The sequence below is a fragment of the Nyctereutes procyonoides genome, unplaced genomic scaffold, assembly GCF_905146905.1.
Source record: "Nyctereutes procyonoides isolate TBG_1078 unplaced genomic scaffold, NYPRO_anot_genome, whole genome shotgun sequence".
NCBI lineage: Eukaryota > Metazoa > Chordata > Mammalia > Carnivora > Canidae > Nyctereutes > Nyctereutes procyonoides.
The window spans coordinates 1,929,866-1,950,270 of NW_026575020.1; the positions used below are offsets into that span (position 1 = coordinate 1,929,866).

Genomic DNA, 20,405 nt, shown 5'->3' on the forward strand with positions numbered 1-20,405 from the left:
AGAGAGAGAGGCAGAGACACAGGCAGAGGGAGAAGCAGGCTCCATGCAGAGAGCCTGACGTGGGACTCGATCCTGGGACTCCAGGATCATGCCCTGGGCTGCAGGTGGCGCTAAACCGCTGCACCACCTGGGCTGCCTGAGACCATAGCATTTGGATTCAGGCAACTTGATTCAAATCTCAGCTCTTCCATCACATAAATCTGAACAAAATGTTTAACTTCAGTTTACTCAGCTATATAATTGGAAGAATATTGCCCTTACATGTAGTGAGAATTAAATTAGGATAACTTGGGATGCCTGGGTGGCTCGGCATTTGAGAGTCTGCCTTTGGCTCAGGTCGTGATTCTGGGATCTGGGATAGAGTCCTGAATTGGGCTCCCTGCAGGGAGCCTGCTTCTCCCACTATGTCTCTGCCTGTTTCTCATGAATAAATAAAATCTTAAAAAAATAAGTTAGGATAACTTAAAAATGCTTCCCATGATGCTAGCACAAAACCTTGATACAAATTAGTCGGAGGATTAGAAAAAGGTATTACTGGGGTGATCCAGGGCTGTGCTATAGAACTATGGCAGTTATCATCCACCCTAAATGATATCTGGACTTAAAATTGCCAGCTCCAGGGGCGCCTGAATGGTGCAGTTGGTTGGGTGTCTGACTCTTGGTTTCAGCTTGGGTCATGATCTTGGGGTCCTGAGATTGAGCTCCAGGTCAGGCTCTGTGCTCAGTGTGGAGTCTGCTTGAGACTCTCTTTCCCTCTCCCTTTGTACCCCACCCTGGCACACTGTCTCACTCTCTAATAAATAAATATTTAAAAGTAAAAATGCAAGCTCCAAAAATGGCATGTATGGGGAGATGTGCTGTGGGCATGAGACCATAGGCCTGGGTATGATGGGAGGATAATGTCCGGGGGAAAGAAAACACCACCAAAGCTGAGCTGATCCAGGGTAGAGGGCCAAAAAGAGGCAGAAAGGCCAAGTGCCAGACATCACTCAAGGAAATACTAATCTGGATAAGATGGGCTAATAATGCAGAGAGACTTATAAATGAAAGCCAAGAGTCTCTAAAGTCTTTGTTGAGAAGCTACATAAAATACTATGATTTTATTAGCAACCACAGATATATCATTTTCCACATTTTATATTTATCCTGTTTCACACAGCGGGAGGGACTAATTCTAATGAATTATCAATTATACACCTTAAATAACATGTTGCTGAAATAATTAAGTTAAAATGCACTACGTAATAGTGCAGACACAAAGTGCAGCTGGCAATTAATACATGAAACAATGCTGAATCAGTAGTATTGAGATCCCATTTGGTTTTCCAGAAAGTGATACACTTTGCCCATCTTTGGTCAGTCCTGGAGCAATATGCAAGCTGATAAATATGAACTAAAAAGGCTAAAATACTGAAGACCAAATAGGATCACTCTAGAGTCAGTTTTGAAAGGAAGTGTTCAGTCCCTTGTATGTTGACAGTGATCTGCTGTTATTCTACCCCCGCTGTAATACCTACTGTGTGATCAGACCTCCTCCATCATCCCTCCTCCAGGCCAAATGGAATCACAACCCTGGGAGGAGTTGCTGCTGATCACTAAAGAGTATTCCCATTCACACTTGACTTGGGTGGCAAGGAATCTCTTGAGGAGTATACCTCTAGCCTATTTACTTCCAATAAGATCGTGTCAGCGCCTTGGTGGGAAGTGTGCATGGGAAAGGGTATATGCCAGAGGACGTGGTACCAGAATAATGGCTGTCATTACTCATAAATAACCAGCTCTAAACCCAAAGATCATTGTCGATGCTGTGAAGAGGATCACCTTATCAGGAACAGATTTCAGTTCTTACCCACAAAAAAGGGCTCACATCAAAATCAACTTGTGGTGAACTTCCTCAGAAATGCTGTTCTCAGGTATCCCCATTTCTAGTTTTAGAGGCAACCATGGAACATATACAGCCTCTCCTTACCTCGGGGTCAGGAAGAAAGGGGCATTAGTATTCATAAAGGAATTTAAATTCTAGCCTTATGACTCTCAAACCTGCTCCAAGTGAAGGAATAGGGCTCTCATCTTGACTGACAGGAGCCTTGAGTTGAATGTCTTCTGGGACCAACAATTCACTTATGTTGTCACTCATCACCATAAAGAGAATGGTTAGAGAAACCTGGGTTTTGTAAAAAGCAGATGTGGCACAACAAGGTGGTCCATTAACTGTATGCCATAGTTGATTTATTTTACCTAAGTTCAAATATATGTGCCCATGTGTTATACACCAGGGTGGAACCTTTGAACAAGAGGGTCTCCAGTATCTCTGAGATGCTCAGTTGATGGGGAAAACAAACTTTGTAGTCATTTGGCTAGGGAAATTGTCTTTAACCCCTCCTCCTACTCTTTGTTCCTATCCTAGAAGACTAACCATCTACCCCTACTCTACTGAGGAAGGTGCTGGTGTAGGGCCAGGACAGTCTCATCAAAAGGCATCTTTGATGTTCTTGAGCTGGCGCACAGCCAGATCCACAGGGAGGCTGAACTTGAGGCTACTGAGGCGACTGAGCAGGTTGAGGGCGCTCTCGAAGCCTGTGTGCGCCATGTAGCTCCAGGGCTGGTAGTGGGGCTCGATGAGTGATCCTGACTTGCAGATTAGGTTCACCCAGGACACAAGACGCTGCTCATTCAGTGCCATGCACACCAAGGCCTTCAACTCTGAGTCTGCACTGCGTTTAAAAGGGTCGTGCTCTGTTAGCACCACATGGATGGCTGTCAGTAGGCTCTGCTTGGGGGTCACAACGGTGCCTCCCATAACTGGCAGGGCAAATGACTGGGACAACTTCCGGGCTGGGGATTCCACATAAGCTCGGCCGTTCTTAGCATGGTAGTACTTTACAAAGAGCTCCCATGGGTGCATGGCCTCAGGGGCCGAGGAGAAGGCTGGCAGCAGACAAGCAATGGGGGCCATGACAAGGCTCATCCCTGGTGAGGAGGCGTAGAGCCCATGGGCCAGCAGGTCCCTTACAGCCACTGTCAGCTCCTTCCGCACAGCCATGGTCAGCTCATCCTTGCCTCCCAGAGAGAGGTCCTGGAGGTTGGCAGAGGTGATTACGTGGTCGTGTGGCTGGTGCCTCAAGGCTAGCTGCTTCACTCTGTCTACTGATATCTCCAGCCTCTTCAGTAAGGGGGAGTAGTCCCTGTCAGCCTGGCCCCTCTGCCACAGGGTTTGTGGGATCTGGCCCGTGGCACAACCAAACTGGCTAACAGCAAAGATCTGGAGCACTGCCAGAGCACGCCGCATGAGTTGCAGCCCTGTCTCCTGAACCTTCTTCACATCTTCTGCCTTTGCTGTTTAGAAAATGCAAGGACTCATTAGTTGGGGCCATAATGTGCACAGAGGTACATTCAACAAGTTATGAGCTGAGTTCTAGTCTTGCTTCTGAGCTACAGTATGGGTCCCACATGAAGCCAAGAGCCACGCCACCTAGGATGTTACTGGACTTCACTGTTTTAATAATAGCCCTATTGAGATCTAAATCACATACCATACAATTAACCCATTAAAGTATATAAATCAGTGACTTTTAGTAGACTTAGAGTTGTGTACCCACCATCCCCAAAAGAAACCCTGTACTGCTACCATTTCCCATTCCCACTCTCTCCAACCCCGTAAGCCCAAGGCAACCACTAATCTAGTGCTTCTCTCTCTAGATTCCCCCATTCTAGAAGGTGTACTTACTTTTACTGTTTCCTGAAGGCAGTCTGCTGCTGCCAGTTCTGGTGGAGCCACTTCCTGTCTTCCCACTGGCCTTGCACTCACAGTGTGCACTGTCGGCCTGCAACGGGCTTCCCACTTCATCTGCAATCAGAAGTTACAAAGAACAGGAAAAAGAGTATTTCCTAGTGCCTACCACATGATAAGACTTTTATAAATATCATCTTATTTGGAACATTTACTAGCTTAATAAATATTTGCTGAATGATGGAAGCATGAATCATCCTTTCATGGGTGAGGACAGTGGGGTTAAAGAAGTTAGGAATCTACCCAAGGACCCGAGGCCAGGAAGTGGCAGAGCTGGGATTTGAACTATTTGGTTCTTGGGGTGCCTGGCTGGCTCAGTTGGAAGAGAATGTAACTCTTGATCTTGGAATTATGAGTTCAAGCCCCATGCTGGGTGTAGAGATTACTTAAAAGTAAAACATTTATTTATTTATTTATTTATTTATTTATTTATTTATTTATTTATTTATTTATTTAGATTTTATTTATTTATTCATGAGAGACACACAGATTGAGAGAGAGGCAGAGACACAGGAAGAGGGAGAAGCAGGCTCTACGCAGGGAGCCCGACATGGGACTTGATCCGGGGTCCCCAGGATCACACCCCGGGCTTCAGGAGGCACTAAACCACTGCGCCACCAGGGCTGCCCTCTTTATTTATTTATAAAATATTTTAGTTATTTATTTTCTTTTTTTTTAAGATTTTATTTTTATTTATTCATGAGACAGAGAGAGAGAGAGAGGCACAGAGACACAGGCAGAGGGAGAAGCAGGTTCCATGCAGGGAGCCCGACATGGGACTCGATTCCGGGACTCCAGGATCATGCCCTGGGCTGAAGGCGGTGCTAAACCACTGAGCCACGTGGGCTGCCCTATTTATTTTTGAGAGAGAGAGAGAGAGAGAGAGAGAAGAGAGCGTGCGTGTGTGTATGTGTGTGTGTGTGCGTGCGCGCGCACAGCACGAGAAGGGAGGAAGAGGAGAGGGAGAAGGCAGCTCCCACCTGAGCAGGGAGCCTGATGTGGGACTTGATCCCAGGGTCTTAGGAACATGACCTGAGCTGAAGGCAGATGTGTAACCAACTGAGACACCCAGATGTCCCCCAAATAAAATCTTAAAAAAAAAAAATAAAATCTCTTTTCTTTCCATTCTACCATGCTGCCTTCTTTACTGAGTGATCAAACCTCCTATGTAGTCCATCAAGAACTAGCACCTTTAGGTATCAGTACGTGGATTACATATAATAATTAGGGCATCTGTCCACCTTCTCTTCCCATCCCCTCCTCTGACCTTGGATGAAGCTGATGAACATTTCGAGGTCTCGGATCTGAGTTTTCAACTGCTCAACCAATTGTTCTTTCACTCGGGCTGGGTTGACAATCTGAGCCACAGCTGCATCCACACGCTGCCGGAGCTCCTCGGTGGACAATGAACTGATGTCTTCATTCAAATTCATGTCCAATTTCTTTATTAATTCATCTATGATTACCTATCAAGACAACAAGTAATGAGCATTTGGAAATTCCCATTGGAATTTTCACTTTTTTTTTTAAAGATTTTATTTATTTATTTATTCATGAGAGACACAGAGAGCGAGAGAGGCAGAGACACAGGCAGAGGGAGAAGCAGGCTCCATGCAGGGAGCCTGACGTGGGACTGGATCTGGGGACTCCAGGATCACGCCCTGAGCAAGAGGCAGGCGCTAAAGCACTGAGCCACCCAGGGATCCGCCCCCATTGGAATTTTCAGGGAGACGGTTAGGAAGAAGGAGAATATCTGCAAGAGAAAAATGCTCCCTACCTTTAAATGGAAATCAAAGATAGAACTCCTAAATGTGTGAGAAAATGATGTAACTGCTGATCAAGGTGAGAGTACAGACTACTTCTCCTATAGTAACAAGGACCCTTGGTTCCTCTCAGACAGAAATGGCTCCTCTCACTGCAAATTTTCTACCAGGCCAGGCAACTTTCAGGAGAACAACAGTGTGAATAAACCAAAGTGGCTGATGATCCAAAAAGGCTCACAGCTTCTCCCAGGGCCTCCAAGAGAATGAATACTGATTTCCTTTCGTTTCTAGTCCTCTTCCACCCTTCCTGCCCTACTCTACGCAACCAAATAAAAATCTCTGCTAAACATCAAAGTGTCTTATAGCCAAAATATCCCGGTGACAGTATTGGAACAGTTTGAAATCCAGATAATTTAACTCCAGCTCAGCCAGAGAAACAGGTATATCACAGTGAGACAAACATGTTTGTAGGGGAGACTGTAGCTGTACTCTGCCAGCAGACTTACCTGTCTACCCAGGTGTTGCTTAATAGGGCATTAAAGACAGTCTGGATTCCTGGAATAGTTATCAACTAGTGGTGGGGAAAAAAGCTAATTTACATTGTAGGATGTGCCCAAGTGGAACTGTTTTAACAATCAAATGAAAAATTATTATTGTCATTATTATATATTACTATTCTTACTAATAACCACCCAAAAGAAAGAGCTCAATTATCATATTATAAGGCTTTGGAACTTGTGTTTCCATGTGTGAATCAAGACGTGTCCCACTTCTCTTTGACTTGCACCAGCAAAGGGATTCTCATTAAGGCCAAGGGTGAACAAGCTAAAAAAGAACGTCCTGTGAATGCCACAAAGGACAACATAACCTTAGGTTAGTGGTGGGGGCGCCTGTAGTGTCTGCTCACCCGCTGTCTTTCCAAGACCACGGACTGTGGCAGGGAGTCATAGTTGCCCTCTTGATAAGCAAACGTTTCCAGGTCATCTAGCTGGGTTTTGAGCTGTAGTATAAGTTCCTTCTGCTTTTCCCTCTGGGTTTCCAGACGTTCTCGTTTTTCCTGCTCACTCTAAAACAAGAAAATACTTAGGTCTATTTCATAGGAAAAGGAAAAACCGGGGCACATTAAGAATCCTCTCAAGCTTATAATAATGACTAGTGAAACATGTAATGTTTCCAAATAATCCCAATGACATACAGTACTCATAAGATAGATTCAAAATGAGAATAAAGATTTCATCCAAGGCAACTTACTAAATAAGTTTTCTTTAAGAAGATACTTGTCCTTCATGGGAAGTAGAGTATGAATATAATGAAGCCTTTTGTTAAGACAGCTTTTCTACCCCCCTGCCCAAAAGGTCTAGTTAGGATTAAGACAACTTATCTTAGCCAAGACAGCCTCCCAGGAACTAAACATGCCATCCTCCACAGCCAATTACCACAGATCAACTCCTGAATACTTTCTGCAGCCAAAATTTGCAAGAGAATCTAGAGATAAGGGTGTAGAGAAAGGATTTATAACTCATAACCGGTTTTCTTAAGGCTCAAAACCCCTCCAATGTATTATAGACTTCTGTAAAATCAAAAGAATTAAAGCAGGTGCCTGGAGCAGTGAAAAAAAACAAAAACAAAAAAAACACAAAATCCCAAAGCCAAGGAATAGGAGTGGGAAGGTAACCATGTTAAAAAAATAAAAGAAATAAAAGAAAAGGTCTGGTAAGTTTCCCTACCAGTGAGTGCTTTCTCCACTGTTGGCTGCTGGGTAGTTCCTGCATTTAAATGATTAAAAACCCTTCAGGGTGGTAATCTTGCTAGTGTATTTTCAAATACTAGTTCTTCCTTAACTTTGGGCATCAAAAACAAAACAAAGCAAAACCAGCAAGTCACATGCAGGTGTAAGGTTGCATTTTAAACCAGCAGTCTATAAGATATTAAATTTAACCTTCAAATGGTACTTACCAAGCCCTCCAGAAGATGAGAGAACAAATGCAAAAGAACAAATTTACTTTTTTTTGTTCAAACTATTTTTAAAAAAACAATCTTCCTACTTTAGCTTTATTCAATATGAAAGCAAGCCTTTTCTCAGGGTACTTCCTCAGGATATACCTTTCTGAGTGTCATGGTTTCTTAGAATCCTATTCCTCCTCTCTAGCATGGGAGGGCCTAGTTATCCTTCAGGTTTCCTAGATCTCCCTAGGCAAGGCTGACCACTTCTCGGTCTGTGTTCTGTTCACACTTCTCTAGCTTGTGTCTCTTTTTTTTTTTTTTAAGGTTTTATTTATTTATTCATGAGAGACACGGGGGGGGGGGGCGCAGAGATACAGGCAGAGGAAGAGGGAGAAGCAGGGTCCCTCTGGGGAGCCCAATGTGGGACTCGATCCCAAGATCCACGGGATCATGCCCTGAGCCAAAGGCAGACGCTCTACCGCTGAGCCATCCAGGCATCCTATTCAAGTCACTTTGTAATTCTTTGTTGAGGATTCTGTCCCCCAGGCTATGAATTTCCTTTAGAGCAAAGGCCTTGACTTTGCACCCCCAATGCCTAGCACCATGTCTGGCACAGGGTAAGCTCTCAATACACATTTGCTACATGCTACTGAACTAAAACAAGCACAGAACAACACATTCCAAATAATGAGTTCTGACTGGATGACATGGTCTAGCCAGATCAAGGAGAAAGAACAGGGAAAGTCTGTTTTTGTTTTCATTGTATCCCAACTTTGTGAAGCCAAGAAAGAAGAAGAAGAAAAAAAAACAGGGTATGAATTCCGATTCTGTTTTCACGAGTATGTCTGCCAAACTCTGTCATTTGCCATGGAGGTTACAGTGTGCTATTTACTGGAATGGGGGTAAATGAGGGTAACAGGAGACAATGAGCTCTGGTTCCAGGCAATGAATAATGGAAATCATGGCCAGTATGCAGTGAGATAAATACTGCTTTTAAAAAAAACTAGGACTAATAAAAAGTAAAAGCATTTGGCTCAAACATGTCCCCCCACTTAAGTATTTTTTTTTAAGATTTTATTTATTTATTCATGAGAGACACACAGAGAGAGAGAGAGGCAGAGACACAGGCAGAGGGAGAACCAGGCTCCATGCAGGGAGCCCAACGTGGGATTTGATTCCCGGTCTCCAGGATCATGCCCTGGGCTGAAGGCAGCATTAAACCCTTGAGCTACCTGGGCTGCCCCCACTTAAGTATTTTATGTAATTTTGCGTGCATCTGTTGACACCTGATCAGGTAGTACCAAAGTGGTGCTATCACTTTTTTTTTTTTAAAGATTTTATTTATTTATTCATGAGAGACAAAGAGAAAGGTAGAGACACAGGCAGAGGGAAAAGCAGGCTCCCTGCAGGGAGCCTGATGTGGGACTGGATCCCAGATTCCAGGATCACGCCCTGGGCCAAAGGCAGATCTCAACCACTGAGCCACCCAGGCATCTCTATCACTTTCTTTCTTTCTTTTTTTTTTAAGTTGTACTGTTTCCAAAAGTGAAAATGAATAACCAAAGAGCACCAAATTCACACAGAAACTTTGATGCTCCTTACTCCTGAAGAGGAGGACTCTGGCCACAGGAATTCTTTCTATGCTTTCTATTCCTTTTTTTTTTAATTAATTAATTTTTTTTTTTTTTTATGATAGTCACAGAGAGAGAGAGGCAGAGACACAGGCAGAGGAAGAAGCAGGCTCCATGCACCGGGAGCCTGACGTGGGATTCGATCCCGGGTCTCCAGGATCGCGCCCTGGGCCAAAGGCAGGCGCCAAACCGCTGCGCCACAGGGATCCCTATGCTTTCTATTCCTTAAGAGTCTGGCAATTTAAGGTGGCTGCTCCTTGTGTAAGGAGCCATGGGCATGTGGAGAGAAGGGTGGAACAGTAAACACAAGACTGCACTGGAAACATTTCAGATTAAAATAAGCCAATATCTGCTACTGATAAGTCTTCTTGGTTAAAATTTCATTGGGAAGAAAGGCACAAATGGGTTGTAACTTGACGAATGAAAAGATGGAGAAGACAACAAGTCTCTTCAACACCTCCAACAAGCTATCTGCGACTATGCACTTCCAGAGATTCAAAGACTGTAAGGAAATATTCCCTTGGCATGGCATACTGACTCTCATTACTCAGTGGAGGATCTTGTCACAGTTAGCAAAGGGGCTTCATTTATAATTACCTAGTTATTAGGCAGGATGGGCAAGGGGGTTTAAAATACCAGCGTGAGGAAATGCATATAATCAGGAGTCGTGTTTCTTTTAATTACTAAGTGATCCTGCTGTTCACGGAAGCTCCCATCCACACAAAAGTCCAAATACTAAAGACATTTTCCCGATTCCCAGGAAACAGGAACAGGCAGTACACCTAAATTTCCATGGATTCCAGTTCACTTGCCCTTCATCAGCCAATGTTCTCAACCTCAGGTCGGGGTACTCTATCGGCAAATGTGCTCAAGCCATAGGTACATTATGAAGCAATGGCAAGGTGAGCGGGAGCAGGACTGCTTCGGTTGGCTGCTGTTGCCCTCTGAACACTCTGCTCACCACTCTTCCGTCCCGCACGTCCCCAGACTTGTATGTCTTTCCACACCTTAGGTGGACACCCCTCAGCATCAGGTTCCCAGGCCTGTCCGCCTTTCCTGCAGCAAGCCTCGCACACCGGTCTCACCACCACGTCTGGGACGCGCGTAGTCCTCACCGAGACCAGCCGGCTAAACGCCACTGCTACCTCCGCCCCCTCAGCACTGCCACCCACCTAACCCCCTATTCCCACGTCCCTCGGGGCCCGGCCCCGGCTGCTACCTGGTTCTCGCTCCGCAATCGTGGCCGGTCCCCTGGCAGCCCATCGCCATCGTCGCTGGCGGGGTCCTCGGGCCCCCCGTAACCCAGGACGTGCGGGCAGCCGCGGAACGCGAAGTCCTCGAGCTCGCGCAGGAGGCGCTGCTGCTCCGCGGGCGCCCCGCGCACCACCTGGCGCAGGCGGAACTGCACTTGCGCGAAGTGCGAGGACAGCGCGAGCAGCGCCGAGTCCAGACGCCGCCGCTCTGCCCGCAGCCGCCGCAGCGTGCGGCCGGGCGAGTCCGGAGGGGAGCCAGGGGCCGCGCCGGGCTCCTCGGCCGCCGCCTCTTCCGAGAACGCGGCCGTCCCAGGCCCGGCCTCCGCCACTGCCCCCACCGGGGCCCAGCGCACTGCCTCGCACGGTGGCAGCGACTCCTCTTCCTCTTCGTCCTCGTCCTTCGCTTCTGGACCGACGGCTGCCACCACCTTTACCGGCTCCGCAGACGCTTCGACAGCCGCCATCTTCCCGGAAACGCCGCCACACGTCAGCCGCGCCCCCTCGCTGCCATGGCAACGGCGCGCGGTCCGGGAAACCCGCAGGGGCGGGTGGGCGGGGCTACACGTCAGATGGTTCGCGGTCACCAGAGGCTGGCCTTCCCAGATAAAATCGGGCCAATAATTTTTTATTGAGCGCCTATTGTGAATCAGACACTGGATGCACTAAGCGTTGGAGAAACGGATGAATGAAGCCGGGACAAGACCTTCGGTGTGCATCTAGTGTGGCCCTTGCCCTGGCTCCCCGCGGGTGGGTCGTCTGTTCCTAATCTGTACGTTTCTGGAGACCCTGAGATCTGAAGGGCTGCCGGGATTATGCTCTTCCCCTGTTTCTCCGGAGTGCAGATCCCTTGGCTGAAGGGCCACGTTCCCCCTTCTTCTACAGCCTTCCCCACCATATAAGGAGAGGCAGCTGCTGGGGGCGTCCCCAGGATCTAAAGATAGCAGTCCCTGCCTCAGGACTCCAAATGCCACCGGGTAGCGGGAGCCGCCATGGCAAGGTGAGTGTTTCCGGTTGCCCTGTTCCTTGGATATTGCTTGTCCCACATTTTCTGGGCGCTTTGGGTCCTGTGAGGTCCCATGGAAACTCCAGATTCCAGGTCTCTCTAACTTTGGGGTGGTGAGGAAAGTGTGACCTGAATGTTCTCCATAACTCCCTGCCTCTCAACTCTGACACTCTATTCTTCCCAGCCTCACCCCCCCACCCCACCCCCACTCCCATCACTCACCTTTCACCCCCTTCTGTCTTATTTAGCTCCACTTTGACAGGGCCCGTTACCATAAAACGTCCCTAAATTTTCCCCTCCTTCCACCTTTCCCAAATGCCCTCAGTCTCCCCTCTCCCACCCCTATGAAGCCCCACCGCAACTCCTCTGCAGGCAGCATGCCCGGACGCTGTGGTACGACCGGCCCAAGTATGTGTTCATGGAGTTTTGTGTTGAGGACAGCACCGACGTCCATGTGCTCATTGAAGACCACCGTATTGTGTTCAGGTAACGGCCCACCTCTCTGGAGCTCCTGGTTTCCAGGAGCCTTTCCCTTCTGATTCCCCTACGCTCAGCCTCCTGCATTGATCGCCTCAGCTCCATTGTCTCCTCAGCTGCAAGAATGCCGATGGAGTGGAGTTGTACAACGAGATTGAATTCTATGCCAAGGTGAACTCCAAGGTAACTGTGGGGTGCGACATCAAGGTCTGAATAAAAGGCTGCCTGGAAAATTGGAGATTCATTCTAAACCTCACATCCTAAGAATGAGGCTCTCTCTCTGGCAGGACTCCCAGGATAAGCGCTCTGGTCGCTCCATTACTTGCTTTGTGAGGAAATGGAAGGAGAAGGTGGCCTGGCCCCGACTCACCAAAGAAGATATCAAGGTAGGTGTTTGGGGAATGACCTACTCTTTCTCCTGTGCTACCTATGCACCTGGAGACATTGGTCTGGGAATCACCCTTGGCTCCTTTCCCACCAACTTTCAATCATTCACAAAGTCCTATTTGACTTACTAAATATTCTTGAATCTATTATTTCATCTTTTCCTACTTCAGGCCTTATCCATCACTGGATGAGGTTTATTGCATATTTGTAGCCCTACCCTCAGTGCATCCTTTGCAATGCTCCCAGCATGGTCTATCTAAAACACACATCTGATCCTGTTACTCTTCCACCTAAGACACTCCAGTGGCTTCTTCCTGGCTAAAAGTTGAAAATTGGGGGGTGCCTGGGTGGCTCAGTTGGTTAAGCATCTTCCTTTGGCTCAAGTCATGATCCCAGGGTCCTTGGATGGAACCCTGTGCAGGGAGCCTGCTTCTCCCTCTCCTCCCCCTCTTGTATTCTCTCTTGATATCTCTCTCTGTCTCTCAAATTGATAAATAAAATATATTTTTAAAGATTTTATTTGTTTATTCATGAGAGACACACAGAGAGAGGCAGACATAGGCAGAGGGAGAAGCAGGCTTCCTGTGGGGAGCCTGATGTAGGACTCGATAAATAGTTTCAATTATTTATTAAGAAAATAAATAGGGATCCCTGGGTGGCGCAGCGGTTTGGCGCCTGCCTTTGGCCCAGGGCGCGATCCCGGAGACCCGGGATCGAATCCCACGTTGGGCTCCCGGTGCATGGAGCCTGCTTCTCCCTCTGCCTGTGTCTCTGCCTCTCTCTCTCTCTCTGTGACTATCCTAAGTAAATAAAAATTAAAAAAAAAAAAGAAAAGAAAATAAATAAATTCCCAAATGCCTAGAGCTGGAGCTTTAGATAGAGCTGTGTGCACACCACACTTTAATCCCTTTCATTAGTTCCCTAACTCTTTCAGGCATTTGAGTTTGTCACTTCCTGCCCTTTGGAAGTGAATCCAAGCACCATAGCATGACATAAAAGCTCATGACCTGGCTATTCGTTCCTTCTGTAACATTATATCCCATTAGTCTCTCTACCTTAAACTTCACATTCCAGCCACAGCAAATGGCCTGCAGCTCTTTGGCACACACCAGTCTATTTCTCACTAATTTACCTTTGCTCAAGCTGGGCTTTCTTCCTGGAAAGCCTCCATCATCACTACCAGTGCCCACCTAACCCTTGCTCATCCGTGAAGTCTCTGCTACTCTAAGAAGCATAGGTTCCTATAGCTCCCTTCTGGATTTCCATAGTATCCCCTGTGTAAGCCATTAACACACTTTCCACATTGTATTATAATGATTTATTTAGTTTTCCCTTCCCTACTTGCTTCATGATGGCTGGGACTATATATCAAACATTTTAGTAATTCCAATGCCAAGCTCAGAGTCTGGCCCATAGGATATGTTCCATAAATGGCTGTTAAATAAATGAATGAATGACTTCTTTCCCTAAATGTGGGAACTTGGAACATGGGCCTCCAAGGGTTTTCTCTCGACTCCAGGGAATGCAGCTTGTCTATCTTGCTTGGTTGACTCCCATGATGCTTTATGACGTCTTTCTAGGTGTATTATTTCTAGTTGGTTGGCTTCTGGAGGGCCAAATTTCTATGCTTTTCTAGACCCTATGATGCCTGGCATTGTGCTTGGCACTTAGTAGGTTCCTGGAAAATCTTTGTGGAGGGTGATGATAACAGCCTGGAGAGGAATTAGTCAAAGAGGTGCTGTTGGAAAGACTGCGCTCTCACTGACCTTCTTTTCCCCAAGCATACCTCTGTGCACATGGCCATGCTCTTCTGGGCATTTCTGTGCTTCCTGCCCTGTAGTGCTCTACGATTTCCTCTTGCAGCCGGTGTGGTTATCTGTGGACTTTGATAACTGGAGGGACTGGGAAGGGGATGAAGAAGTGGAGCTGGCTCAGGTGGAACATTACGCAGAGGTAACACCATTTTCTGCCCTCCTGCCCATTGTTGTGTCTCCCTCCACGCATTTCTCTGGAGGACTGTCATCAGGGCTAGACAGACATATATGAGCGCCCCTCATTGGTGCTCATATTCTCTTCATGTTTTGTGCAACGTCTATTTAGTGGAACAAGAGAAATGATTACTAGTGAAACCATATACATGCCTTTACTCACTAAGTTAACAGAATTCTGAGAAAGTTTGGCAAAACCTTTCCAACTCTTCTGTAATTCTTGTTCTTTCTTCTGTTTTCTATGTGTGTGTATGTTTTTCCTGAGCCACACAAGTTCACCGAAGCTCAAATGAAGCATTATAAAAATTCACATCATAAAACAAATTACTAGATCCCATTAAGTTGCACCCTACCATACATTATTTGGTTTTAGAATTTTAGCTACTAATTATTCAAGTTGCAAAAACACCAACAGACCCTAACCTGGATTACTAAGGAAGGATGCTCCGTTGTGTGTCAATTGCCTTTTAAAAAGGCTATTGGAATGGGGATCCCTGGGTGGCGCAGCGGTTTGGCGCCTGCCTTTGGCCCAGGGCGCGATCCTGGAGACCCGGGATCGAGTCCCACGTCGGGCTCCCGGTGCATGGAGCCTGCTTCTCCCTCTGCCTGTGTCTCTGCCTCTCTCTCTGTGACTATCATTAATGAATAAAAAAAATTAAAAAAAATCTTTAAAAAGGCTATTGGAAAAAAAAAAGGCGATTGGGGCACCTGTCTGGTTCTGTTGGTAGAGCATGGGACTCTTGATCTCAAGACTGTTAGTTTGAGGGCACCCCTGGTGGCGCAGCGGTTTAGCGCCGCAGGCAGCCTGGGGTCTGATCCTGGAGACCCAGGGTCGAGTCCCGCGTCGGGCTCCCTGCATGGAGCCCGCTTCTCCCTCTGCCTGTGTCTCTGCCTCTCAGTCTCTCTCTCTCTCTGAATAAATAAATTAAAAAAAAAATACTTATAAAAAAAAAAAAAGACTGTTAGTTCGAGCCCCATGTCAGGTGTTACTTAATAAAATCTTAAAATAAATAAAAATAAAAGTAAAAATAAATGAAAAGGGGATCAATTTATTTTCTCCAATTCGTTCCAGTGATGTGTGAGGTGCTGTAAAGATAGGGCAATTATTGGGCTGGGACCATTCTCCTGTGGTCTGTCAATATAGAGGTTGCTCTCCCTTGGCCCTTCTCTCTTGTAATTACTTTTCTCTTTCCACTAGCTTTTGAAGAAGGTTAGCACCAAGAGACCTCCCCCTGGCATGGATGACCTGGATGTAAGTAAAGTCTGCCCTTCAAAAAAAAAAAAAAAAAAGTCTGCCCTTCAGCCCTTCAGTTTCCTTTTAGCTCTAAAAAAATAAGAGACTAGAAAGCTCTTACTGTGGTCCCTAGTACACAGTAGTACTTCTCAGTGCATGTCAAATTTGAATTTGACATAGGAAGCCGAATGTTCTTCTGCAGGCTGTAGAAAACCCCAGCAAGACCCTCCTCCCTCCATTTCCCCTCTCCTTCTCTATCTTGGAGCTGACCTGGGCCTGTTGACTGTCTTTACAGCTGTAATGAACAGCAGCATGAATTGAAATTCTGAAACCAAATGATGCTCAACACAGGATTGTTTATTGAGCACCAGGAGTTGATTTTATTTTCCAAAGTATAAATCCTTCCGTATTAGCCTACCAGGAAGTTGTGTGATTTGGAAAATCACAAAAGAAAACTTGAAGAGCAGGAAGGAGTGAGAAGAGTTTGTGAACACAAATGTTTACTGTTTGTAGATTCTACAGGTGCTATTGTCATTTTTTTCTTTTCCCTAGGATGATTCTGACAGCGCTGACGCAACAAGTAATTAACTTCTGTGACAGCAGAGCTGGGGAAGAAGCTGGGGCATCATCCAGTAGCTCCAAAAAGCTAGGGCCAGGGTCTTTGCCAGCTCTTCAGCTGTGGGGATCTGGGATCTCTGAACTTTCCTAGAAGCTCTTTCTTTTTAAAAAGTTTATTTGAGAGAGAGTGTGTGTACACACACATGTGAGCGGGGGTGGGGTGGGGGTGGGGAGCAGAGGAAGAGGAAAAGAAAATCCTAAAGCAGGCTCCCTGCTGAGCGTGAAGCCTGACATGGGCTCGGTCTCAGGACCCTGCTGAGATCATGATCAAGAGTCAATTGCTTAACCCACTAAGCCAACCAGGTGTCCCTTTTTTGAAGCTCTTTTTAAGGATCCTCTTCATATTTTATTTCTTCTTCCTAGGCACCTGAGGAAGAAGGTGCCTAGATGCATCAGATGGCAGGATAGGAGAGGAATAGACTGTTGGGGCTCCTTCCTTTCTCCCAGTTGGCTGTAATCCTTGTGTTTAGGCCACTCATCAGGGCTCTCTTGAGTATTTGAGCATGTGTGTACGTGGTAGAGCAAAAGTCAAAGAAGCAGCAGGTAGATTATAATAAATCTGTAAGAACGGTTTTCTGTCTTATTTCCTTCTTGCGCTTCTTCTACTTGAAGGCAAACCTTTTCTACCTCTATTGTTCCTCTCAAGGGGAGGGGTGGGTGTCACAGGTCCTGTCCTCATTGTTGAGATTGGAAGCAGAAAGATGTTGGAAGCAGGCTTGTAACAAGCTGGGGGATTTCCTCATATTCATATCAGTACTCCTGTTTCTCAGACCATAACCAGCCTTTTGCTATATTGCCACCCCTAGAACTGTGTATGTACTGCCATCCCTAGAACTAGCCGGAAACCCACCTCAGTTTTCTACATTCTTCAGAAATTTCTTTATATGTTCAAAGCTAATTGTTATATTAGTTAATAATGCCTTCGTCTGTTTACTCTTCTGTTTGTTAGCTACCCCATTCATCCATAAACATTTTTTGAGTGCCTTAAACAAAATGCCATACCCAGACTTTGCCCTTGGATTCATGGTAAAATACTGAGGTTTGTTTAAATAATTGAACTTTAAAGGTTATAATGGTAATATAGAGACATAGTTTAACAAAATAGTATAGAAGAGTATAGAATGTATTAAAGTTTTTTGGGAAGATTTTATTTATTTGAGAGAGAGAGCATGTGCATATGAATTGGGGGTGGAGGGGCAGAGGGAGAGGGAGAAGCAGACTTCCTGCTGAGCAGGGAGCCCAATGTGGGGCTGGGTCCCAGGACTGCAAGATAATGACCCAAGTGGAAGGCCAACTGATTGAGACACCCAGGTGCTCCGAAGGGTATAAAATTTAAAGTAGAATGTATGTTCCCTCAATAGAGGTAACCACTGTTAACAGTTTCTTTGATAAATTTCTATGTATATGTATATATACTCTACACATTATAAATTCCATTAATACCTATACCTTATATAATTATATTGTATTATATAGTTATCTAATATGTAAAGCAGGGGTGCCTGGGTGGCTCAGTCCATTAGGTGTCTGCCTTCGGCTCAGGTCATGATCCCAGGGTCCTGAGATTGAGTCCCACATCAGGCTCCCTGCTCAGCAGGGAGCCTGCTTTTCCTCTCCCTCTGCCCCTCCTTCCCGCTCATGCTCTCTCTTTCTCTCTCTTAAATAAATAAATGAAATCTTGAAAAAAAAATGGCTCAGGGTTGGTCCCAGGGGATATGGAGAGCTGGCAGCATGTCAGCAGAGCTGGGAGTCGGGTTCGCACTGGGGGCAGTGAAAGAGTAGGTGCAGTAGGTGGTGGCACAGCCGCTGTGGGATCTCTCAGCCATCCAACCCTGGCCAGTAGCAGTCAGCAAAACTAAATCTGCAGACATGGTGATTGAGGCCTCCAGTCATGACCAGGGGAGAACTATATTCAAGAACTGCTAAAACAAAACAAAACAAAAAAACAAAAAAACATCAAATCCTTAAATTCTGTTGTGTCCTGAGATCAAATCACATTTCATTCATTGGTCACCTACAGAAACAAAATGTCAACAAATTGATGGCTGTCCCCAATCTCTTCATGCTGAAAACAGAGGATTCTGTGAAGTTGGCAGACAGTGTGAACAGCTAGTGGTAGAAAAAAGGTTCTCCTGAAAAGTTAACAGTTATGGTCCAGGTTAACACCAGTGGAGAGCAGAGTAAATGTGGCCTTCTACCTTCAGAGACAGTAGCTGTAGTGGAACACATGAATGCCAAGTGCCCCAGCTTAGAATTCGTGGAGCTGATGACCATACGAAGCTTTGGATATGATCTCAGTCAAGGACCAAATGCGGACTTCCAGGTGTTACTATCTCTCCAAGAGGAGCTGTGTAAAAAGCTGAACCCTACTAAGCAGGTAGAGCTAAGTATGGGCATGTCCATGGACTTCCAACATGCAGTTGAAGCAGGATCTACCTCATCTGCTCAGTAGGGAACCAGCAGTGGCTCACGGCCGGTGGGCCCATCCAGGAAGATTAACCACACACTTCATTTTGATATCCCCTGTGTTACAGCACAACCATGCTCCTTGTGACCTGGAGAGAGTACGCCAATGCCTATATGTGTTGATAGAAACCATTTGTACTTAGGATCTGACATAAGAAGCTCACTTCAGGTAGTGGCTTTGGATTGGATTTCAGAAATCCAGACATTCCCACAGAACAGATATCAAATCAGTAGCCAGGAATTAAGTTTAGTTTTTTTTTTTTTTTTTTTTTTTTTAGGATTTTGTTTATTTATTCATGAGAGACATGAGAGAGAGACAGGCCAGAGACATAGGCAGAGGGAGAAGCAGGCTCCATGCAGGGAGTCCGATGTGGGACTCGATCCCGGGACTCCAGGATCATGACCTGAGCCAAAGGCAGACGCTTAACCACTGAGCCACCCAGGTGTTCCTGAATTTAGTTTTGAATCATGCCCAGGAACACCAACCACCCCATGAATGCCTTCCCCAGGTTAAAATGTGGCCACTGATGCCTATAATCACCAAAGTGAAAGCTCTGAGCTTTTCTCCCTTGGGCTCTCCTGTGATGAGAATTCAATGCTATGACTTCTTCTCTACCATAATCCTTTTAATAGTGATTTCTTACCAAAGACCAATGAATTTCATAGCTCCCCAGAAATTCCTTCAAGGCCAGTTCAGGTTCACAGTTTCAATGAGGTCTGGCTTTGAGACCTCAAAGGGAGGCTTTCCCATCCCTGCCAAACATTTTCCAGGCACATCTATATAGCCTCCCTTCCCCTGCTACATTGATAAGCCAGAATTTTGTAACTTCTTGATTGTTAATAAAGTAGCAAGATCTTCAAAAACCAGAAAGCACAATCCTCAGATATTCATAGTAGATGACTTTACTCTGCCTTATGTTCTAGATGTTTTTCTTTATTCAAGCCCCAGTCTTTAATTTCATGAAACAACTTTCAGAACCAGCTGCTGCTGAATGTAATTTTGTAAAACTTAAAACCATTATGATTACTGTTTCAATCAGAATTATAACATGATGTTTCAAAGTGTATTAAATAAAAATGTGCCTTTGAATTGTACCATCTAGGGACAACTGGGTGGCTCAGCGGTTGAGCATCTGTCTTCAGCTCAGTGTGTGATCCTGGGTCCGGGGATCAAGTCCCGCATCAGTTTCCCTGCAAGAAGTCTGCGTCTCCCCTCTGCTGTGTCTCTGCCTCTCTCTGTGTCTGTCATGAATAAATAAATAAAATCTTTAAAAAAATGAGTTGTACCATCTGTGCCAATTATGCCAATTACAAAGCAATTAAAAGATTTTTTTGTAAAAAAAAGTAAAGCAATATACAATACATATACATAGTTTTGTATATTACTTATATATAGTATATATTAAAATTTAATAAACATAAGCAAATGCAGTGTGTACACAATTGGAATCATACTACGTACATTTTGAGCCCTGCTTTTTTTTACTTAATATATTTTGGGTTTTTTTAAGGTTTTATTTATTTATTCATGAAAGATGCACAGAGAGAGAGAGGCAGAGACACAGGCAGAGGGAGAAGCAGGCTCCACGCAGGGAGCCTGATGCGGGACTCAATCCCAGACTCCAGGATCACACCATGGGCCGAAGGCAGGTGCTTAACCGCTGAGCCACCCAGGGATTCCCTTGGGGTTCTTTCCAAATTAGTATACACAGGTCTAAATCTTTTTCATGGCTACATGGTATTCAATTGAATATATTTTCCATAATTTTTAAAAAAGATTTATTTATTTATTCATGAGACACACACAGAGAGAGGCAGAGACACAGGCAGAGGGAGAAGCAGGCTCCACGC

General features: G+C 45.6%; 2 protein-coding genes and 1 pseudogene across 2 annotated transcripts; 2 read left to right on the forward strand and 1 right to left on the reverse strand.

Annotated features, from left to right (window-relative positions):
* Positions 1-1,085: 1,085 nt before the first annotated feature.
* Positions 1,086-10,896, reverse strand: RUNDC1 (RUN domain containing 1). Its single transcript, XM_055323728.1, has 5 exons — positions 10,348-10,896; positions 6,461-6,619; positions 5,058-5,256; positions 3,728-3,847; positions 1,086-3,336 (listed from the first exon to the last, which is right to left on the reverse strand). Exons 1-5 carry the CDS (start codon positions 10,843-10,845, stop codon positions 2,471-2,473), a joined length of 1,842 nt encoding a protein of 613 aa, XP_055179703.1. The 5' UTR covers positions 10,846-10,896; the 3' UTR covers positions 1,086-2,470.
* A 72-nt stretch (positions 10,897-10,968) lies between these two features.
* On the forward strand, positions 10,969-16,660 carry PTGES3L (prostaglandin E synthase 3 like). Its single transcript, XM_055323755.1, has 8 exons — positions 10,969-11,128; positions 11,264-11,378; positions 11,710-11,870; positions 11,978-12,044; positions 12,149-12,247; positions 14,112-14,201; positions 15,435-15,488; positions 16,023-16,660. Exons 1-8 carry the CDS (start codon positions 11,067-11,069, stop codon positions 16,056-16,058), a joined length of 684 nt encoding a protein of 227 aa, XP_055179730.1. The 5' UTR covers positions 10,969-11,066; the 3' UTR covers positions 16,059-16,660.
* A 1,117-nt stretch (positions 16,661-17,777) lies between these two features.
* On the forward strand, positions 17,778-18,540 carry LOC129510388 (pyridoxal phosphate homeostasis protein-like; annotated as a pseudogene).
* Positions 18,541-20,405: the final 1,865 nt, after the last annotated feature.